At 39.4% G+C, this 20,498-nt stretch overlaps 1 protein-coding gene across 5 annotated transcripts in view; it reads right to left on the reverse strand.

Annotated features, from left to right (window-relative positions):
• Nucleotides 1-20,498, reverse strand: part of Armc8 (armadillo repeat containing 8) — an 84,013-nt gene that overhangs the window by 17,568 nt on the left and 45,947 nt on the right. For 3 of the 5 annotated variants that reach the window (XM_034483888.2, XM_034483885.2, XM_034483886.2), the window contains 6 exons: nt 9,552-9,634; nt 9,167-9,248; nt 6,625-6,711; nt 3,692-3,784; nt 1,552-1,701; nt 403-498 (listed from right to left, as the gene is read on the reverse strand). In XM_034483888.2, coding sequence (XP_034339779.1) covers nt 403-498; nt 1,552-1,701; nt 3,692-3,784; nt 6,625-6,711; nt 9,167-9,248; nt 9,552-9,634 — 591 coding nt within the window. The remainder of the gene's footprint in view (nt 1-402; nt 499-1,551; nt 1,702-3,691; nt 3,785-6,624; nt 6,712-9,166; nt 9,249-9,551; nt 9,635-20,498) is intronic. The other 2 variants (XM_076917798.1, XM_034483887.2) reach the window with 1 other exon arrangement.

A 20,498-nucleotide genomic window follows, 5' to 3' on the forward strand; every position in this document is an offset into this window, starting at 1 on the left:
TAGCTGCTGTACTTTTATACCTTCCCAAATATATCCTACAGAAAATAGGGTCTGAAATAGCAACCAAGAATAGAAGATGCTGAAAAGTAAAGAAACCGAAACTGTCTTCAGGACAAGGAATTATCACTCAGCGAGTAGTGGGTTTGAATTGAGACCATAGTGACAGAGAAGGCGACAGTCAGTACTAGAGGAAACATTAAGTCCAGTGTGCTAAACTATAGAGACAGGACAGAGCATGTGGCATGTGATACAGCCAAGCAAACTGCAGACTCTGGCCATGTTTTCCTCTATTTCAGGGAAGGAAATCACACAAGAAAGGAGAACCTTCCTTCCTGTCTCAAGACAAGATGACTCACAAGGTCTCCCTTGTACTTACAGGCAGACGGCCCCCACTACACGTACCTGCTCTTTGACTTCGATGCTATGCTCCCCTTCCAGGATCAGAGTGACAGCTTGCATAATCTGCTTCCCGTGAGTGCTCATTATCTTATCTATATGCTGTAAGACAACAGGAATCCACAGTCACCATCTGGGAGACACAGTGGGACCATGAAAGGCCTCTTTTTCCTTTGGTTTACTTTACTGAGAATGTCTCATGCAGCTGATCAAGATCTTGAATCCGTGACAGTGTGCTAGCACTGGGATTATAGGCCATGTAAACAACACCTGACTTAAAGAACATTTCTGGAAGTTACATGATGCACAACTGCTTCAAGCAGAACAATACAGCATACAGAACTAGATTCCACAGGCCAGTGTTTAGTGTTATTCTAAAGCTGTCCCCACTCTGTGTGTATATGTATGTATGTGTATTTAAGTTGTATGAATATCTATGTGTATATATGTGTTTGTGTATGTGTGTGTATATGTGTGCATGTATGTGTATGTGTGTGTATGTGTGTACTATAAAAGAACTAAAAGCACTGAGAATCAAGAAGCACAAAATGAAGAATAAGAGCAAAAGACAAGGAAAATATGACGTAGGTCACTGCTATGGTCTTAGAGTACAAGTGTGGTAAGGAGGACTGAAAAGACAAGTAAGGCAGAGAAGGAACCTCCTGTTCTCTATCTACCTGAGAGTTACTGATGATGATGGCCGGGGACTATCAGAGAAGGCCCACAGTGACCCACCCACTAGCAAGGCTCGGGCTCTCATACTCTTTGATGCACCATTTCTCGCCAATGACATTGATATGTGAGCAGGTGATATATGTATCCGTGGAATAACAGTGAAAGGAATTTTCAAATAAGAAATAAGCAGAGGCCTCAGAGACAATGATCTGGCAGATGAGAAGATGCACTCCGGTCAGCAAACCAGGTAACAGTGGTGACAAGTCAAGGAGCGGACACATCAAACATGGGGAGAGGGAGACCTGACACCAGACAGTGATGACAGGTGGAGGATTCTACAGAGTGGCAGTTCCCAGAGCACCCATTCAAGTGACAGATCCATGTGTGAACTCGCTTCTCTGGAGTGATCAGCATTTCGCTTATAATCACAGAAGCTGAGCAACGAAGTGAGCTCATATGGACTCCTAGGGTGTTACTTACAGGCCGAGTGGAGAGGAGATTTCTAAGAAGTCCCAATGTCTTCATCAGCACGTTCATATCAGAATCTGATAATAACCGGAATAGCTGTTCAGTACTCAAACTTCGTAAAATATCTGCTTTTATTTTTTGTTCCGCCTGAAATGCCATATTCTGAAAGGATTAAAGAAATTACAAGAATCATGTCTATGATCACTGTATTAAATTTTATTTTAATAGAACTCAAAGCACAGAAGAAAGCTGGATTGGTCATACTATTTTTCTGGTTTCTTTTCATCATCTATAGAGAGCACTAACAACCACTCTTAGATATACCACACAAGGACTATAACCGCTTACATACAGACATTGGAACAAACATAAACCCACTTATTATCTTGGAGAACAACTTGTCACACAGGAAATCTCAATCGGTGGGAGGTATGCCATGGCTATTAGCCGATTAGCAGCTCAGACGGCCAGTGGGTACTTTGTTTCTACTTATTTTTTAGTTCATATACTAGATTAGCTCAGTTTACTCCAAGCTCTCTCTCTCTTTATATATATACATATATATGTGTGTGTATATATGTGTGTGTGTATATATACACATATATAGACAAAAACAAAAAACAGACAGCAAATGGCAAATAGCACTTCATAAACATTTGCTATAACAATTTCCTATAAATTGGCGGATTATATGTCAGTTATTGATCTCTAGACAGGTATTTATTTTAATTAAGCAACTGAGACCTACAGGAGAAAAAAGTTATCAATGATACAGGTTAGTATGACAGTCAAAAGAACACTTGCTGGCCATCAGAGATCCAGGCCAAAGGTAAACTTATAGCTTTACGTTTTGTGAACAGAGGCTGTAGAGGCTGGTGGTATGGAGATGGATTAGAATAAGACAGATCGCAGAATGAGATGATTCATTTAGTGTCCAGCAACGAACCTGTGCAAGTCAGGGAGCCCTCAACTCAAGTCCCACAGACTAGTTAAGTGAGAGATCTGGGGAGTAGGTCACATACATGTGGACATACAGGCTTCTGAGTAAGCTCTGCTACTGAAGGGGTGTCTGAGACTGAAGTGTAAAGGAACTGACACTGGGAGATCGGTCCTGAAGAGGAGATACGGTAAAAGGATGGTAAGTAAAAACTTTTAAAAGGCCCGGGGTGTGCTTTGAGAAGAGCTACAACTTGTACTAAGGAGAAAAATCACTAAGAAATAATCAGTGATTGTAATTTCTGTGCCTAAGTTCATGTCAATAACCCCGCAATACTTTCCCGCCCGTAAGGTACATACATAACAAGAGAACAAACAAGAGCCGGCGCAGGCCAGCAACAGGGCAGTCAGGTAAAAGACATAGACCCCATGACTTGAGGGGACTCACCCGACCCTGCCCCAAAGTTGTCCTGTCACTTCTGGCATGTGTGCATACTCCCCTACTAAGTAAATGTAATGAAATATTGATTTTAAAATAGAAGTTTCAAATATAAAGTACCTAGCTTTGGTCTGATACACAGCAACTAAATTGTAAATACCCTTAGTATGTTTTTGAAAGTCCATGAAGGTTCACTCCTTATAAAAATTCAATGATGTTTACTTTAATAATCTTGAGAAGAATGGTTTTGACCTCTTAACTTACTAAACTATTATTATGTTTACTAGAAACTGTTCAATTACTAAGTATTTGGTAAGGTAACTATTCTACAAAATATGCTAACTACATGGGTGGTGCTTACATTAGCTCAATTCAGCTACTTCTGAACAACTATCTTTTACACAATGTATATCATAAATGTGAAATTTTATGTGTCAGAACAACAAATATTTTCTGCCTTGGTTTGCTATCTGTAAAGAAAGAAAAGAACATCACTACATGCAAGCATAGAATAAACAGCTCCCTAATACTGGAAGTATATTCAGAAGAACACAAACTTCTGTTCCCAGATGAAGGCATGCTATAGGACTAAACAACTCCTTTACAGGTCAACCCAAAAGATGAACATGAACCCTTTCAGGCCATAGGTCATTAGAAAACTGGACTGCATTAGCCAGTTTTTTAAAAGAGAAAATTCTAAAACATACCATATAGTTACAACTTTGATAATGCCTCTGCATTTCTTGAAAGTTGTGACATTACAACAATGAGACATACCATTAAAGCCCAAATCCCGTTCACTCGTAGAGCAGGGTTTTCACTCTGTGTCAACCCACAGAGCAGCTCGACAGCTCCTGATTCCAAAATGGGCTGATTGGAAAAGAAAGAACATGACAGAATAAACAAACAAACAAACTGGAGTCCACATTAGGTTGCAAACACAGTGCCATCTTCTCCAGCACTCACTGCACCATTTCTTCCCCATCTTACTCAAGGCTCAGCAGATTTCACCAAGTAGGAACTACTGCACTATGAAACTTACCTTGAGGAAGACAAGGTCAAGGTCTTATTCTCTTTCTGACTGACTGACTGTCTGTCTGTCTGTCTGTCTGTCTGTCTGTCTGTCTCTCTCTCACACACACACACACACACACACACACAGAGTCAGTAGGCATTCTAACACTATCTATTTCTCACAGACTCTTACAACTGCACTGTCGATTTCTCTACTCCTTTCATTCCAAACACACTGAAGAATGTGAGTTTCAGAAATATTTTTGGCACTAATCACCCATAGTGTGTGCAGAGCACAACTGTGCTTTTAAAGTCATGTTACATCTCATGTCCAGAACAGCCTAATTACCGACTACAGTCTGAATACCAAGCTGAAAATGGGTTTCTACAGAGTCTGTAAAACTCCTCCTGACTTTCCAGGATTAAGACTCCCACTAATAAATGCTGAGAGGCTATCTGTGCCTAGAAGGCTCATAAGGAACTCAGCATTACAGATTCAGGAAAGGCCACTGCCTTTCAAGGTGACATCTTTGGAGATCATATATCCAAATTATGGTATTTCCAACATTTGCCACAGTGGCTTTATCATACTTCTCAATCTATGTGCCTAATTCACATTATTAATTTTATTTTACCATTTGATGCCCTTAACCCCCAATAATTGTTTTCTGTTTCAGTGTGTTTCCTGAGAACAAAGATATCCTCAGAAAATCACAATATAGTTAGTAAGTACAGAAAAGTTAACATTAAATTAAAACAATACTTTAATCAACATAAACTCTCTACTTCAATTCTGCCAACTGGTCCAACAATGTTTTTGTAGCATTTCTCTCCCTTCCAGATCAAAAGCAAGCTTTATATAAAATATAAATATATATTTATATATTTTCTCAATATAAAACATCAGTCAGGTCCTTTGGGCTCATCCACCACATCATCTACCACATGGACACTACATAGGCTGCTCTAGGTGGCTGGAGTTGCTCTGACTGTGACTCAATCTGGATTTGGTCAGTGCTCTACTGCAGGCAGAGGACTGGAGGCTCTGTGAGCCCACCTTGCTCTTTGTCCCCTCCAGTGCAGTGTTCAGTAACCATTCCTGACTTCATCTCGGCAGTGTTGCCATCCTAAGTCAGTCAAAGCCTGCAGATGCTTCAATACAGAAAATGAATTATAAACTACCAGATGTCCAACAAACAATAAACCTCACCTCAGGATTGTGAAAAAGGACAGGGTGGACACACACACACACACACACACACACACACACAGAGTTTTGTTTGCTGTTGTTGGCGACTGAATCCATTTCCTATGCATATGTGAGCATGCTCTACAAGCCCAGACCAGAAATGGATGTAACAGTAAAACTGTATAAAGTGTTCACCCATCCTTTATTAAACTTTTTTAAAAATTAAGAACAAAAGCCATGAGCTCAAAATATTTTATATAAACTGTAGTAAGAGACCCCTCCAAAACAGGGAACACTGCATCAATAGGAGATGGCAGAAAGAACATAAGAACCAAAGGACAGGGAAACATGCAGCAGAAAGAATCTTCTGGACATGAGATAACCATTACCAAATTCACTGCTGCTGTGAATGTCACCATAACACCTGCAGACTGGGCTGCCAATCAACATTTCATCGCGGGTATGAAGGGCCTGTGAGGGTGCACCCCTTCCTGTGGGTCTAACTGTCAGTTAACGGATGCTGGGGGGAAGGGTGTCATGTTCTTCAGTGGTATAACCACAGTCAAGCTACCTATGTTCTAGAAAATAACTTCTATCCATGGTCATGTAAGCAACTCTAAGTAAACACAGTACATACACAAACAGTACACGAGGACAAGAAAGTGAGGAGGTGGAAGACGGTACCAGCAGTGAAAACCACTAAAATTCATTGTACATGTAGGAAACAGTTAAGAATAGAAATAGAAAAAAATGCTTATATTAATTCTGCCTTAAACAATGACTACTGAGTATTATTTGCTGATGCAAGGAGTTACTCTCTTGCTCTCTTGAAATGACTTACAATCCTGGTTTTCAAAGACAAGTCTTTAGTAAATAATGTTTGAAAACAGTCTATTATATTTTTATAATTATTTCTTCACTTACAGCTTCATTATAGACTATTAACTATATATTGCAATATCTTTTAGTTATTCATTTATAAGCAAGCTGGCCTCAAACTTTTGGGCTCTTGGAATCCTTTTGTCTCAGCCTCCCAAGTAGCTGAGACTTAGTGAATGTTACTGCAGTGGCTCTGGGATCTGTAACATCTGGTAAGTTGACCATGACAGAATGAACAAAGTAATGGGAAGCAATTCCAGCCCTGAAAAGATGTGACTCACTTCCTTCTCTAATCAAAGCAAACAACTCAAAAGGAGTTCTTCAACTCAGTGCCAAAATTTCAACACCAAGCTCTATTTTAAAACAAGAAAAGGCAGCTGGTGGTGCATACCTTTAATCCCAGTACTCAGGAGGCAGAGGCAGGTGGATCTGCCTGAGTTTGAGGCCAGTCTGGTCTACATAATAAGTTCCAGAATAGCCAGGGCTACACAGAAAAACTCTGTCCTGAAAATAAATAAGGAAGGAAGGAAGGAAGGAAGGAAGGAAGGAAGGAAGGAAGGAAAAGGAAAAGGAAAGGAAAGAGTAATTGACTAAACTTTAGCCAGATAAGATAAAAATCAATACTAACCTCTTTACTTGGAGAAAATTCAAGAAGAAGGTTACATAACATGGAAGATGCTACTACTAGGATTTCATCGGGTGCATTTTGTAAAACCTATAGAATAAAAAGGGCGATGTCATTAATTTTGAAATGCTAAAGGTGAGGTCATATATGACTAAGTAAAACCCTAAACAATTATCTTACAACTTGACTTCTCATACTGGACAGTATATGTAGAAAAAATACTGCAATTCAGAAGCTGACCTCTGCTGTCAAGCTAATAGAATTTTAATAAAATAGGACTGGGGGGCATAGTTTAATTGGTAGAGTGCTTGTCTAGCAAGTATGAGGCCCTGGGCTTGATTCCAGAACAACAAAATATATAGATACATACATACATACACACACGCACATATATGTATATGTATATATAGACATATGTATGTGTGTGTATGTATGTATGTATAAATTTTACCCAAACAGAAAAATTTAAAACACCAACAAAAAATGTTTATTAAAATTAAATTGCTATTATCTTGTGTCTAGTTAATCAACAGATTAAAATGTAGAAAAGCAAATAAGAAAAATTATTAGATATATATAAGCAGCTTCTCAACTATGAGAAATCAAAATGAGTATGAGTATGAGTATTTGCATGAGATATTACATCTTAAATGTGTGACTAAGTCATGGTTGGAGAGTTGAACCCAGAAACAGCCATGAGTAGAAAACTCTTCTAGACTGCTCAAACATGTGCCCCAGGAGAAGCAGACAGAAATTACCTTGCTCTACCCTTCATGTGCATGATACAGAGATTTTTGAGCTGAGCAACCAGAGAAAAAGGTCCAGACACAAAAGAAGTTATTTTGGGAAACAGAAAACAGTTAAAAGGTCTTGGATGGATTATAAATAAACTAAGATCAAGCTATCATTAAAACAAAACAACTGAAAAGAAAAAGTAGGAACTGTAAAGGACAACATTAACTGAGGAGAGCCTTCCAAACTCTGGGCATGTCAAACTTGGCTCCACTGGTTTTAGGTGAGAGATTGTGAATCTGAAGCAGACTTCTGTTGCCTGAACTGGTCCACACCCTGAGGCGGTGTGATACCAGGGTGGAAAGGTACTAAGGTTGTAGCTGGAGGAGGCAAATGACCTTTCTGAAGCTGGGGGCTCTTGGTAAGTTTCAGGAAACAAAAACACAGCATGAAATGAGTCATGTTCAGAGAATGCCGCATGTCCAAAAGGTGTCAGAGACAAGTGCAGTCACAGGCTGAGAAGGAAGGTCCATAGCAAAGGTTGTCCTGATGAGCCTCACAAAGCTGGAGCTTGACATCCTTCTAGAAACCTAAACACCAATCACATACCCAACACTGCCATGCCTGCCAGTAAAATAGCTCTAGGGTTCACACTGTTTCTTAAACAATGACTACCATCTTATTTCAAGACCTCAAAGAATAAATCACATGTTCTGACATGAGATAAGCTTTCACATAGAAACCAATCAGCATGTCCATTCCCAAGATCTACAGCACCGACAGATCCAACTCCACCTTGAAAGACAAACAACAACAACCCACAAAGACAAGTCTCAGGGCACAGTCCAAGCTGGTCTTAACTCGCGATCCTCCTGCCTCTGCCTTCCAGGTACCAAGATTTCAGACATGCATTACCAAGCTTCCACCTGGCTATCTGTCCACTGGTCTGTCTCACTCACTCCATCCTTCTACAGTGGTCATGAAGGCACCCTTGCTACTTCTTACATCTTTCATACATAGCCTTTCTGCTCATAGAAAGAAATGTTTCTGTTCTTTTTAACCTTTGAAGTCTAATTCACATGTCCTGCTTGCTGTTTCTCTTACTTCTGTCACACTGATAGATGTCCCTATTCCAACCTGAAGTTTAAGCAAGGCTAAGATCACCATAGTAAGAGATTTTTCAAGGCCAATGAGCCGTGAGGCTTTGCTTAGTACTCAAAAACAAACAACAACAACCAAAAAAAAATCAAAATAAATTTTAAAAATCTACTGAGCAAATGAAATGTATACAGATACTTAAGATATTTAAAAGAAAAGAAAAAGACCAAAGACCAAGTTGATGTGGTTCCGAATGAGAGTTAACATTATTAGGAACAACTAATTGGAAGCACCCTCTAAAAGTTTCAATTCAGATTTGTTTGCCTCGAATTCCTTTCTCCTGGCATGGGAGACCCCAAAAGCAGAGATAATGGCATCAATTTTATTTTATATCTATAAACAGCCAATTCTTTCCCCTTTTATAACCCAAAGGCTATGAGGGAAACCTCTGGATTGAAGTTTAAAGAACAATAACAAACATACAGAAAGCCAAACGAGTCCCAAGAGCTCAAGCTAATAAAGACACCTGGATCAGGCCTTACCTCTCACACACGGAATGCTGACCCTCTGAGAGCCATAGTCTCTAATTCTGTAGCTGCTCAGAACATGGGATTCAAGACAACTATCAAAGTAGTCTATCCAAGAGTCAGCTGTATCCCTAGACCTGGGTGCTCAGCTCACACAAGCTCTGTGCTGACTGCTGCGACTTTCTCACCTTCATTAAAGGTTTCCACACCGCATGATCCTGGAAACTGGTTCGAAGCTGTTGTACAGATCTGGATAAACTGTGCAAACATCTATAAAGAATGATCAAAATTAGCTTCCCAAGAAGCCAAAACTCACATTTCAAATCAATTGCTTGGCTTTTCACTAGTACGAACGTACACTTCAAGCATGGCTAATTGACACTAAGTCAGCTACAGCAAGACACCTCACGGGCGTTGGAGGCTAGGTTCTGTTAGGTAACATTACACACTGAATGGATTCACCTGAGCATACGTTCCAGGAACATCTGCTTCCTGTGCTTAGTGAAGGACCGGAAAGGAAACAGGCTAAACACAGAGCAAGGGATTTTTATTCAGACCACGTAAAGCTCATACCTGACAGCAGCTAACCGCACCTTGACACTAGACTCAGACAAGCCAGTCACAATTCGGTCCATCATATTTTCAGTCTCAATGATCTGGAGAAAAAGGTTAATGCTGCATAAATAACAACATGAAGGTGACAAACTTCACTGCTTGTAAATGCAAGTATGTTAATGTCCATTAAGAGTTCCATGGTTTTAGCAAAAGATTTTACCTCTCGACAATCACTTTGCAGTGGGGCAGACAGCTCACCAGAAAGATGGGGCAAGCACCCACTAAGGACGAGCCAGGATGAATGACAGGCATAATTGTGTTTCTTCATTTTTAAGGTATTTAAAACAAGATTTAAATGGCCTAAGTACTACAGAGGTATGCATGAACGATCTGGGCTGAAGGGATGTAGGTAAAAATATGAGACATTTCCTGTAAGACTGACAATGAATCAAGAGTCCACACTGTCCTCATCAAATGAATAAAATCTGCAGATTCTGACACAGCCACCCTGCACCTTCACTTTACCAAGCGAATTTAAACTAAACTAAATATTAACAAGTGACCCTTGCTGTCCTTCACCATAGCATCAGGCCCTGGTACATAAAATCATAACAATCATTAAGCTTTGCTTCTTGTGGTTCAAAGTAAGATACCCTGAAATCCATCTTCATTAGGTCATGCACTGATGAATAGTGTGCAGAGGAAGTTAAACTTGCATGGGCCTATGGAAAAACAGACTTTTCCTATTGAAGTGTTAGTGCAATCACAAAAACATTAATACCATCAGTGGATATCTGTTGAGTTCATGTATGTGCCAGTTGTTGTGCTAAGCATTTGATGTTCTCAGGTTATCTGACTCTCCCATTATCTCTTCTGGGAGCATTATTATGAATGCTTTCACTGACATGGATTCTGAATAACACAAGAGTTCTCTGACTGCGGAGTGCATATACTTAGCAACACTTATAACACTGCTCTGGATAACAATTCTAAACATAAATGATCCATCATGAGGAGTCATTGCTCTCGTCTGAAACCCCTAACACAGACCAATACCCTGAGGAAATTGTTGATAGTCCTTATGTCTAGGACATGCCAAGTGATCAGATTCTTGCATAGACAAGAAGTATTTTTTTGTTGTTTTTAAAATAAGGTGAGTCCAGTGTACAGTCAAAGCTGAAGCTTAAGACCACCATACTAGAGCAAAATGAGAAGATTCAGAAACTGGACTTCAGAACAGGTGGTGAGAAATCTCATGGCGCTCACAAGTCATTTCAAATTACCAGTGACCAGTAAAGAGATCTCTACCATCGGGAGCAGAGAACATGGGACAGAGATGGATCAGTGGTTAAAAGCAAGGCTCTTCCACAGGACTCAGGTTTGATTCCCAGTACCCACCAGGCAGCTCACAACCATTTTTAACTCCAGTCTAGGGAAGTCAATGCCCTTTTCTGGCCTCAACAGGCACTACATACAGTTGGTACCGCCAGATATAAAGGCAAAACACTCATACACATGAAAGGCTTTGGGCTAGTGAGGAAGCTCAGTGGCTAACAGTACTTGAGATCAAGCACTTAGACACACATGATGGAAGGAGAGAACCAGCTTCTGCAAGCTGTCCTCTCATACGCATACATGTAACACAAACATACACATAATACACATCATACACATAGTACACATGCACACAAACACATATAACATAATGCACACATGTAATACACGTACATGCAACACACATGCACATAAACACACAGGTGATACTTGCACACATACATGTAACATACAAGTATATATAATACACATACACAGGGACGGAGGGAGGGGGAGAAGAGGGTGAGAGGGGAGGGAGGAAGGGCAGGAGGGAGGGAGGGAGGGAGGGAGGGAGGGAGAGAGAGAGAGAGAGAGAGAGAGAGAGAGAGAGAGAGAGAGAGAGAGAGAGAGAGAGAGAAAACCCAAAGAACCACACTTTAGCTAGAGGTTAGAAAGGGCCATTTTTGTAGTATTTAACAATGTCCAAATAGCCCAAGAATACGTAAATGTAGTACAAGAATATGTATGTTCCTTATATCAGACCAACCTTAATCACATCCTTACCTTTATGAACATCCATGCTCTGCTCCATTATAACGTCTAGACTCCCATGTGCCTTCTTTCTCAGGCTAGCTACTCTAACTCTCCTATACATTTTGCCAGTGTGGATGCCTGTCTGCTTCCCAGAAGACACAATCTCACTTTTGTCAGATTTTCACCACTGGCTCCTCCAGGCCTATACTCACCTGCAGGAGATGCCCATCTCTTGTGGTACCTATCTCCCACTTCAAATTCTTTCTAGGTCCATCAAATCCCAGTTCCTCTGCACTCATTATACATTATAGAGGTTTTGCTTTTTTGATGGGACAGAACTTGACTTAGCCCACATTTCTTTGTCTTTGAGTTAGGGTCTGTCTGTGTTGCTCTAGATGGTCTCTAATTCAAACACAGGAGCCCAGTGATCCAGGCCAAGAGGTAGGAACAAGCCTATGCAAGGCCCCACGTCCGCTTCTTACTGAAACCTTTCCATTCTGTTCCTTTTTTCTTTAACCTTGTTATGCCGAATACATCAAGTTGGATACGTGATGCCTAAATCCCTTCTACCATGACTCCCAGACCACTGCCCCACTTCTTTCTCGTATGTTTACAGTGACTTCATCAGAGGCTATGTTTTATAAGATAATGAGACACAGGACTCCTTTCTAACAAAACACTACCAGCTCTCACTTCAGGTGCTTAGGAAACCTAGGCATGGGCAAGACTTGGAAAAGACTTATGGATAATATTTACTGGCCACATTTAGTCAAAGAAGTAAACCTACGAAGTGACAGGACAGTATAACAATCATATAACACCTAATAAAGATGACTCAGTGTAGCAACAGGTCATAAACACCTCAGCAGTGAAGGGGCTTGCCACCAAGCCTGACGACCTGAGTTTGATTCCTAGAACCCACACTGGGAAGAACTGACTTCCAAAAGTTATCCTCTAACCTCCACACATGCACCATGGCACCTATGTACACATACAGCATTTGTGTAAATACTCCCCACAAACAAATATATGTAAAAATAAAGAAATGCTTGAAACTGCTTAGCCTATGAAAGTTACAATCCTATAGAAGAGACGAGCTAGAGAATTCTGAAAGCTTACTGTGGCCCCACATCAAGGCTATGACCTCCTTCCCAAAGTTATTAAGGCCAACAATCAAACATCCCCCAGGGAGAGGGAACAAGGCATTGACCAGAATAAAATAGTGGATACTCAAACCCATGGGGGAGGCTGTAAAATACTATGTTATGCAGTGATCTGCTATATAATTGTAGGCAATGCACTTTGACTCGCTGAGACTTCAACACAATGAGGAGACACAGCAACCATTCCAAGTTATCATTGGGAGATAGCAATTGGTCTCTCTGGACAAGACCACTGTATTGTTCAGAAGCAATATGGAAAGCAAGGTAAGTGGGAGGAAACACGGGGACTGAGTTAGGCCTAGTGAATACACACATCAAACCAGGAAAGGCAGTTCCCACCTGCATTCCTGTCCTCATTTAGTCAGCAAATATGGGTGTCTAGTAGTGAGCATGATTTAAAACTCAAGAAAATAGTAGTGATGGAGAGATTCCTTCCTCCCATCAAACTTGGTGCTGAACAACTACTGTTAACTGTGGGTGCTATGGCACTTGTATCTACAGACACAAAAGCATCTAAAGGAATGGCAGGATCATGGGGTTAAGGGGGACAGAATGAGAAAAACATGAATAAAGGGCAGGTAGGAACCATAGCCACTCTGAAGAACAGGGGTTTTGCTATGAATTGGAGAATGACCACTAATGACCTTCCGAGACAGTATCTAAGCTCAGGGAGAAAGATGAAGAGCTGTTAGTACCCACCGTGTAACAGTGGAATGGGGCCTTACACGTCATTCCTAAGTTTGTACAGGAAGGCCATCTTAGACACCTTCCATCTGGGCACAAACTGACCTTTCCTAGGACATCTATAGGTGTAGATTTGTACATAAAGCTGTCATAAAGCAGACCCTTGCCAGGGTTCTAGGAAGCTCAAAATTGAGAATTTGATTCATCTTCTTCATCAAGATTACCAGTCCATAAGAGGGTAAAAATGATACAGAATCAGAATATGATCATATAATTCTAGTTCAAAAGGGCATCCGGAAAGGTCAGGTGAACACCATGATCTAACCTGAAACCATGAATGCAGGGATAAAGGGGACATCATGGTGAGTACCATAATCAAAATGAGGATAAAAATGTGATTCCAAGGCTTTAAGGAAAGGGTTAGAAATCCGGACAACACATTTCCAGATCAACAGTGAACGAGTTAGAGGTGATTATTATATATTGCCAAGGTCCACTGACTCATGATAGTGTAATGGAGTGCCACATGGCTTTATAGATCAGGGGTTGGAAAGGCAAGAGCAATAAACCATGTTCTCTATTGTACCTCTTAATGAGCCCAGTACCATGCTCCAAAGCTTTGAAATCATAGCATCTAGAAGACATAAGAGTAGTATCAAGTAGAACTGGAAACTGCTCTGACCCATAGGTCTTGTTGGAAACTCTATAAAAGAGATATTGTCCTCTGCTGCAGATACCACATCCAACCAGCAGTAGTACTGGTCTCAGGCTATCTTTCTGGTGGAAGCAGTCATATTTTTCTCCTAGGTACTGGAACTGTAAATCTAACTACAGAATTAAATGCCAGTATTCTAAACCGAGGATGGTTTAGGTCAATGGACTAAGTGCTGCACTGGTGTCTACAGTCAGTGTCTGCATACTGTTGCATTCGTACTACTGCAATTCTTCCAGGAATGGATTTGGATCTAGAAGAACAGGATGGGAGATCCCTGTCACCAGGACAAAGACCTGTAGGCATGAAAGAGAGACGGTAAAAGTACAGAACCAAATAACACCAAAGTGGTTCACTGCACAGACGCCATTGTCAACAACCCAAAGATGACCTGTAGATACAAGAGAAACTTTTAGTCCTTCATTAATAAACTCCAATAGACTCATAACCCAGTTACGGCCAGGATATAAGCCATTTCCTGAGAGCTTATAAAGTGTTAGAAGGATCAGGAATGTATCATTAAAGAAATAAAGAAAAGGAAAACACTCAGATTCAATTCTTCCTCAGCAAGACCCACAATGAAATATTTTTCAGAGATCAAAAGAAACCAGGCAAGACAAAACAAAATAAAATAAAACAAAACACCCTTAAGTTTGGATTCTGAACTGTTTTAAACAGGTCAAGCAAACTGTACATAAAGCAAACCTCATGGATTCCTGGTGGTATTAGTGAACTTTGCAAGCAATTTAAAGTGGGTGGGTTTGGGGCCAAACGGGTAGATAGCGAAGTGGTCGTTGTCTTAACATCAACTCTGTCAATCAATTTATGGTAATGTATGCTGCAACCAGGCATGTATAATTTAATTCCAAGTGAGTTTGTGAGAAAGGTTCCCAAAAGTTCTGTGAAGTATTTTAAAGACAACAAAACTGGCCACAGGCAGTATAGAGCTAGAGCCAAATTGAAAAACCAGAGGCCGTAACCTCTTGAATCTATGGAGACAAATGACTGCATCCAGAAAGTCTAGTTAAGCAGGAGAAAGAAAGCAGACAAGCAGTGAGTGGCTGAAGAGTAACAGGAAGAGCCTGTCCGGAGGAGGGGCCTAGTGGGCGTGGACTGCACTGTGTCAGTCTGTTATGTGTTGTTAGAGAGAGCAATGCACACTGACTTGAGCTCTTACCCACACCGAGATGAGCACTGTAAGACCTCATGGTTGTCAATCAAAGGCTGCCTTTCATAATGGTGTAGGAAAGAGAGGGGTAGTAAGCAAAAAAGGAGGGTACAGACATTGACCTCTGGCTTCCACATGAGCAAGCATAAGCATGGACTTATGTACCTGCACACATACAACACACACACACACACACACACACACACACACACACACACACACACATACAGCTCTAATATATTCTATACTTTGAAGAAAAGTGGGTTTTCTTTATTGGCTAAACTTTTATCTTATGCCCAAATGATGACAAAACAGTATAAATACTATAATGTCAGAAATGTTATGTTGTATGAAAAAAAAAAAATCAACACATCTATAAGAAGTATCACTACAGAAATTCAATTTTTAAGTTCAATCGTTAGCTTATATCAGTACAGAACATAAGCAGCCACCAAATTATACTTTAGTTTAACAAATAAATAGAACCACTACATATCACTATTCACATAAACAATAAGTCTTCCTCTACCTCCTTCTGTTTACTGCTCCAGGGATGTGAACTGTGCACTGTCCCAGGAACTGTACAACATCAAAAGTTTATTTTGTATATTCACAGTTATACACCTCACAGTCTTTATGAAGGTCCAGATATACACAATTTACTGAGCAAATACAAGCCTAACACCTATAATAGTCCAGGTACTGCCTTTATGTAGCTTATGTTCTAAAGATGAACATTAACAAAGTAGTGACTATTCGAAGATAAAAGAATCTCACACGTTACTTCTACTTTAAACCTATCCCATAAGAAATCTGTCCACAAAATAAAATGCTGAAATAGTACCTCTAGCTGGGGATGTAGTTCAGTGGTGGAGTGGCTTGCCTAGCATGTACATGCTGGGTTTGATCCCAGCACCTCAAAAGAATAAAAATAAACAAATTATTTAAAAGAAAAATACCCAAGATTGAGATAGTATCTGAATATTTCCTCTCTAGAAATAATTACAATGTAATCATATTTAGATGGTACCCTTAGAAAAACATTTAAAATGGATGCAGAAGAACCAGATATGAATATTTCCTGCTTTATAGGGCCAAACTTCTGAAACAACTATTTCCATGTATGGAAGGCAAAGTGTTTCAACAAAAGTTCCTCATATAGGACCTTTGCAAACTCCTTCGTTACAGTTCATACCAATTATAATTATTCTGTGGGCTTTGCTACATGGCCTTCAATATGTAATCCTCCTGCCCAGGCCTCCCAAGCATTGATTAGCTTGTATCACCATGTCCTGCTACAGTCATTCTGCACATATTAATCTTGGCAAAACTGGATTTCAGTGGAAACAAGACTTTCCACATACTTAAAAAACCCTAGAATGACTATACAGCAATTTATTCTCATCTTTTCTTCACTACTAGCTACATGGGTGATATATATTGTGAATAAACAACACGCAAATGAATAAATGCATCTCATCATCTACCTAGCACCAAAACCAGAGAAAACTGACATATGCTCTGCCATCAGCTAGCACATACTATTTAATTCTATAGCAAGTATTCCCTTTTAAACTAACAATACACTCTTCTTACCAGTTTACATCATCCTTTGGCTATACTAGAGGTATGCAATTTTATCTAAGCAAGGTACTGGTTAGGAGCAGGGAATTAGTTTTAGAGAGATCAGGATAGACTTCAGACACAAGATGTATTTATTAGCTGCCACCTTGACCAAACGGATTGCTTCCAGGCTGGTAATAGTTATCTCACAGGTTGGTGTGAGGTTTAAGAGAAATAACATTCTCAAGTTTACCAGAGTCCAGCACATAGTGAGTTCTCAGTCAGTAGCTGTTTTGGTTACATGGAATCCGGTTTCAAAATACACATATCTAGATGTGTATGAACTGTATGATTTTCGACCCTCTGACAAATGCTTTATACTTTTCTCTTGGATATAGCAGTTTATTCAAGCAATGTTCCAACCAATCTACAGAATTCAGCAAACATTGTATATCATAAATAAAAGCCACAATTAACTCATTTGCTCAAGGTCCCTTGTATTTCACCACTGAAATGTGGGAATTAACTCGTACGGAATACCTAGTGACATCATACTGTTAGTGCTTAATACTTTTGTGCACAAATGCAAACAATTAGTCTCTCCTCCTGGTTTTGTAGGGCCCCACTGCCTTTTACAGACCCAAAGCAAAAGTATAGTTTTCTACCAAATCTGTTTATGACAGTGGTTCTCAACTTTCCCAATGCTGCAACCCCTTAATACAGTTCCTCATGTTGTGGTGAACCCCCAACCATAAAATTATTTTCGTTGCTACTTCATAATTTTGCTACGGTTATAAATTGTAATGCAAATATCTGTTTTCTGATGGTCACAGGTGACCCCTGTGAAAGGGTTGTTCAATCCCCAAAGGGTTGAACCCCCACAGGTGGAGAATCACTGGTTTACAGTAGGTTTTTTTGTTTGTTTGTTTGTTTGTTGTTTTATAACTCTGTGCTGTGTCAGCACAGAATGATAGCTTCTTTGTGCAAAGGCTAGCTAGTACAGTAAGTCCTTTAACCACAGGGGATCACGCTTCTGCTTCCCTGTTCCACATGCCCTGGGAGGTCGAAGCAAATGCGCACGGCTGGATTAGGAAAGAGCCATGTAGGCACAGGTTTGAAATGAATTTTTTCTTCTCATGTCAATATTTTTATCAAAAAGCATTTTCCCTTATTTAGAAAGGCAAAAGTTATTCCTATGGCAGGTGCTGCACAGGTGACAGGTGTGTGCTGTTGAACCTTGTACCAGCATTTGAGCCGTGGAAAGAGTGGAATGGCAGCCCTGACTGCCCACAAACTCAGTGTTTTCAAGATGTGCTACCTAAAGTATTTAATCATTCCAAGTACTTCATATCCAAACAAAATACTCGTAAAAAAAAAAAAAAAAAATCCACCTAAGTCACTCGTTTGCTTTACAAATGTAATCAAAGACCATTTTTTAGCCCATCTTTTTGGTTTATAAAACACCTGTCTTTTAACTAAATTATAAAGAACTTATAACTACATACCAAGAACTGTATGAAAACACTTAACTCCATTTAATGTTTCCATTTAATGAAATTCTGAGGTAAATCTTTTGCTTTCTTCTGTAAGTATGTCTACTGGGTATACAGCAGTATGACACACATTCAGTGTGCTGAAGGTCAAAGGGTCACACCCTTGTGGACATGTAACAAAACCTGTCTTTCTCTTTAGAAATACTTACCATCTTGAATGAATGTCACAAGGCTCATTTAGAATTTTTCGGAAGGTCAGCTTTAAGAAGGTAACTTACAATTTAGTCACCAATTAAGTTACAGAATTATAAACTCTGAACTTGTTGTATTTATAGCAAAGCCAAGTCCTAAAGGATGCTATGTCTGTCGTGCCATGGAAAACCCTTGACATGTTCAGGTGTTTGCTTCAATACACAGGTAAGGCTTAGAAGTAATTCTTTATATCTGCCCGATGGAAGAGACAAATACAGAATCTGATGTTGTGCTTTTGAAATAACCATTTAGAACTATCACAACTTGTAAAACTACGAAAACATAAACTCAAGGTTATTTACACTCTTAACCAAAAGACCAAATAACCACAAAATCAAATTATCAACAAAGGATAAAACTTCTCATGAAGAATGGGTAACAAAATTTGAAGAAAGCACAAAACATAAAAACTGACTTCAAATATAAACATCCTATAAGATCTTATAGCACTAAAACCAGAGAGATAATGTGAATGCACTGGGGAATTCGTTTCCTTAGGAATACTAATTACTTGCAGCAATAGTGTTAGTGTCAATCATGGCTGGCAATACTTAGATAACCATAAATAATGTTTTAAAAGTCAGGATTTTTAAATGTATCTTAAATTAATTATAAAACAAATCCAAAATGAGAGATTCATTATAAAAAGAGTATGTTTCTAAAATATAAGAATTCTTTTTCTGAAATGAACTTACTGACAATTTGGGCAGTTTACATCATGAAGTCACTTTCTTCATTATAAATCCATATTTACATTTCAAATGTTGCTCATCTTTTCTTCAAACATACAAAAGACATATATTGTGTTTATTTTTCTCTGATAAGGTAATTTAAAGTAACCAAACAACCAATGCCATTTACTGAGTGCTTATTATGTGGTCAACACCACACTAAATATAAGTACATTATGTTGAATCTTCCTTGCTAGGAAAAGGCACAGGAAGGAGACTCTCGGTTTTCTCTGTTGCCTCTGTTATTCTGCCATTATTTATACTGCTCAAATTTTTTTTTTTTTAAGTTCAATTTAAAGATAAAAAGAAGCTAGTCCAATGGTAGCATCTACAGTCTGAGCCACTCACAAAGCTGAGGCAGGAGCATCATTGCTTAGACCAGGAGTGTCAGCTAGCCTGGACATAGCCTGACTCTGTCACTTTTCAAAAAGAAAAAGAATCCCAACCTTGATTGCTTTTGCTTCAGGCCATGTAAAGTTACAGTAAATCTCCCCAGAAGGCATAAATGAAAACTATTTTCAGTTCTTCAAACTAGTGAAATAAAAAGCATTTAGAAAAAATTAAAAGTGAGGACCCCAAAGCAATTAGGTTTCAATTTCATTCAAAACAACAGGTACACTCCTAATTTGTTCCAAATAATTCCTTGTGCCTCTATCAAGTGCTGCCTGTTTCTCACTCCTGACTTACCGAGGCTTTACAATGAAGCCTGAGTTTTAAATGCTCTTGATCTAATGCCTATCTCTCTCCTGAGCAACTACAACAGTAGTTCAATTAGTCAATGTATAACTAATTATAACTACATTGAATTCCGAAAAATTCTAATAAAGACAGTACTGACCTTTAAAAAAACAACAGACATTCATTAAGTGGGAAAATAGTTCACGTAGGTGTAATATCACCTTAACAAACAGGCTGATTCCTCAGATTAATTCTACAAACTACGTATGTTTAACTTAGAAAATGTATTCCAGATTCATAATTGTAAATTCTATTAATTTTTGTAAATCACACACAGAGAAAGAAGAGAATCGTGTCTCCACCTTGCAGTGCTGAGGATGGATGCAGGGCCTTGGCATGCCAGTTCTGAACTATAGCCCAGCACTGCTTCTGTCTGCACTTCTAACTACAACAC

This window comes from Arvicanthis niloticus, chromosome 21 (assembly GCF_011762505.2).
Source record: "Arvicanthis niloticus isolate mArvNil1 chromosome 21, mArvNil1.pat.X, whole genome shotgun sequence".
In the NCBI taxonomy this organism is placed as follows: domain Eukaryota; kingdom Metazoa; phylum Chordata; class Mammalia; order Rodentia; family Muridae; genus Arvicanthis; species Arvicanthis niloticus.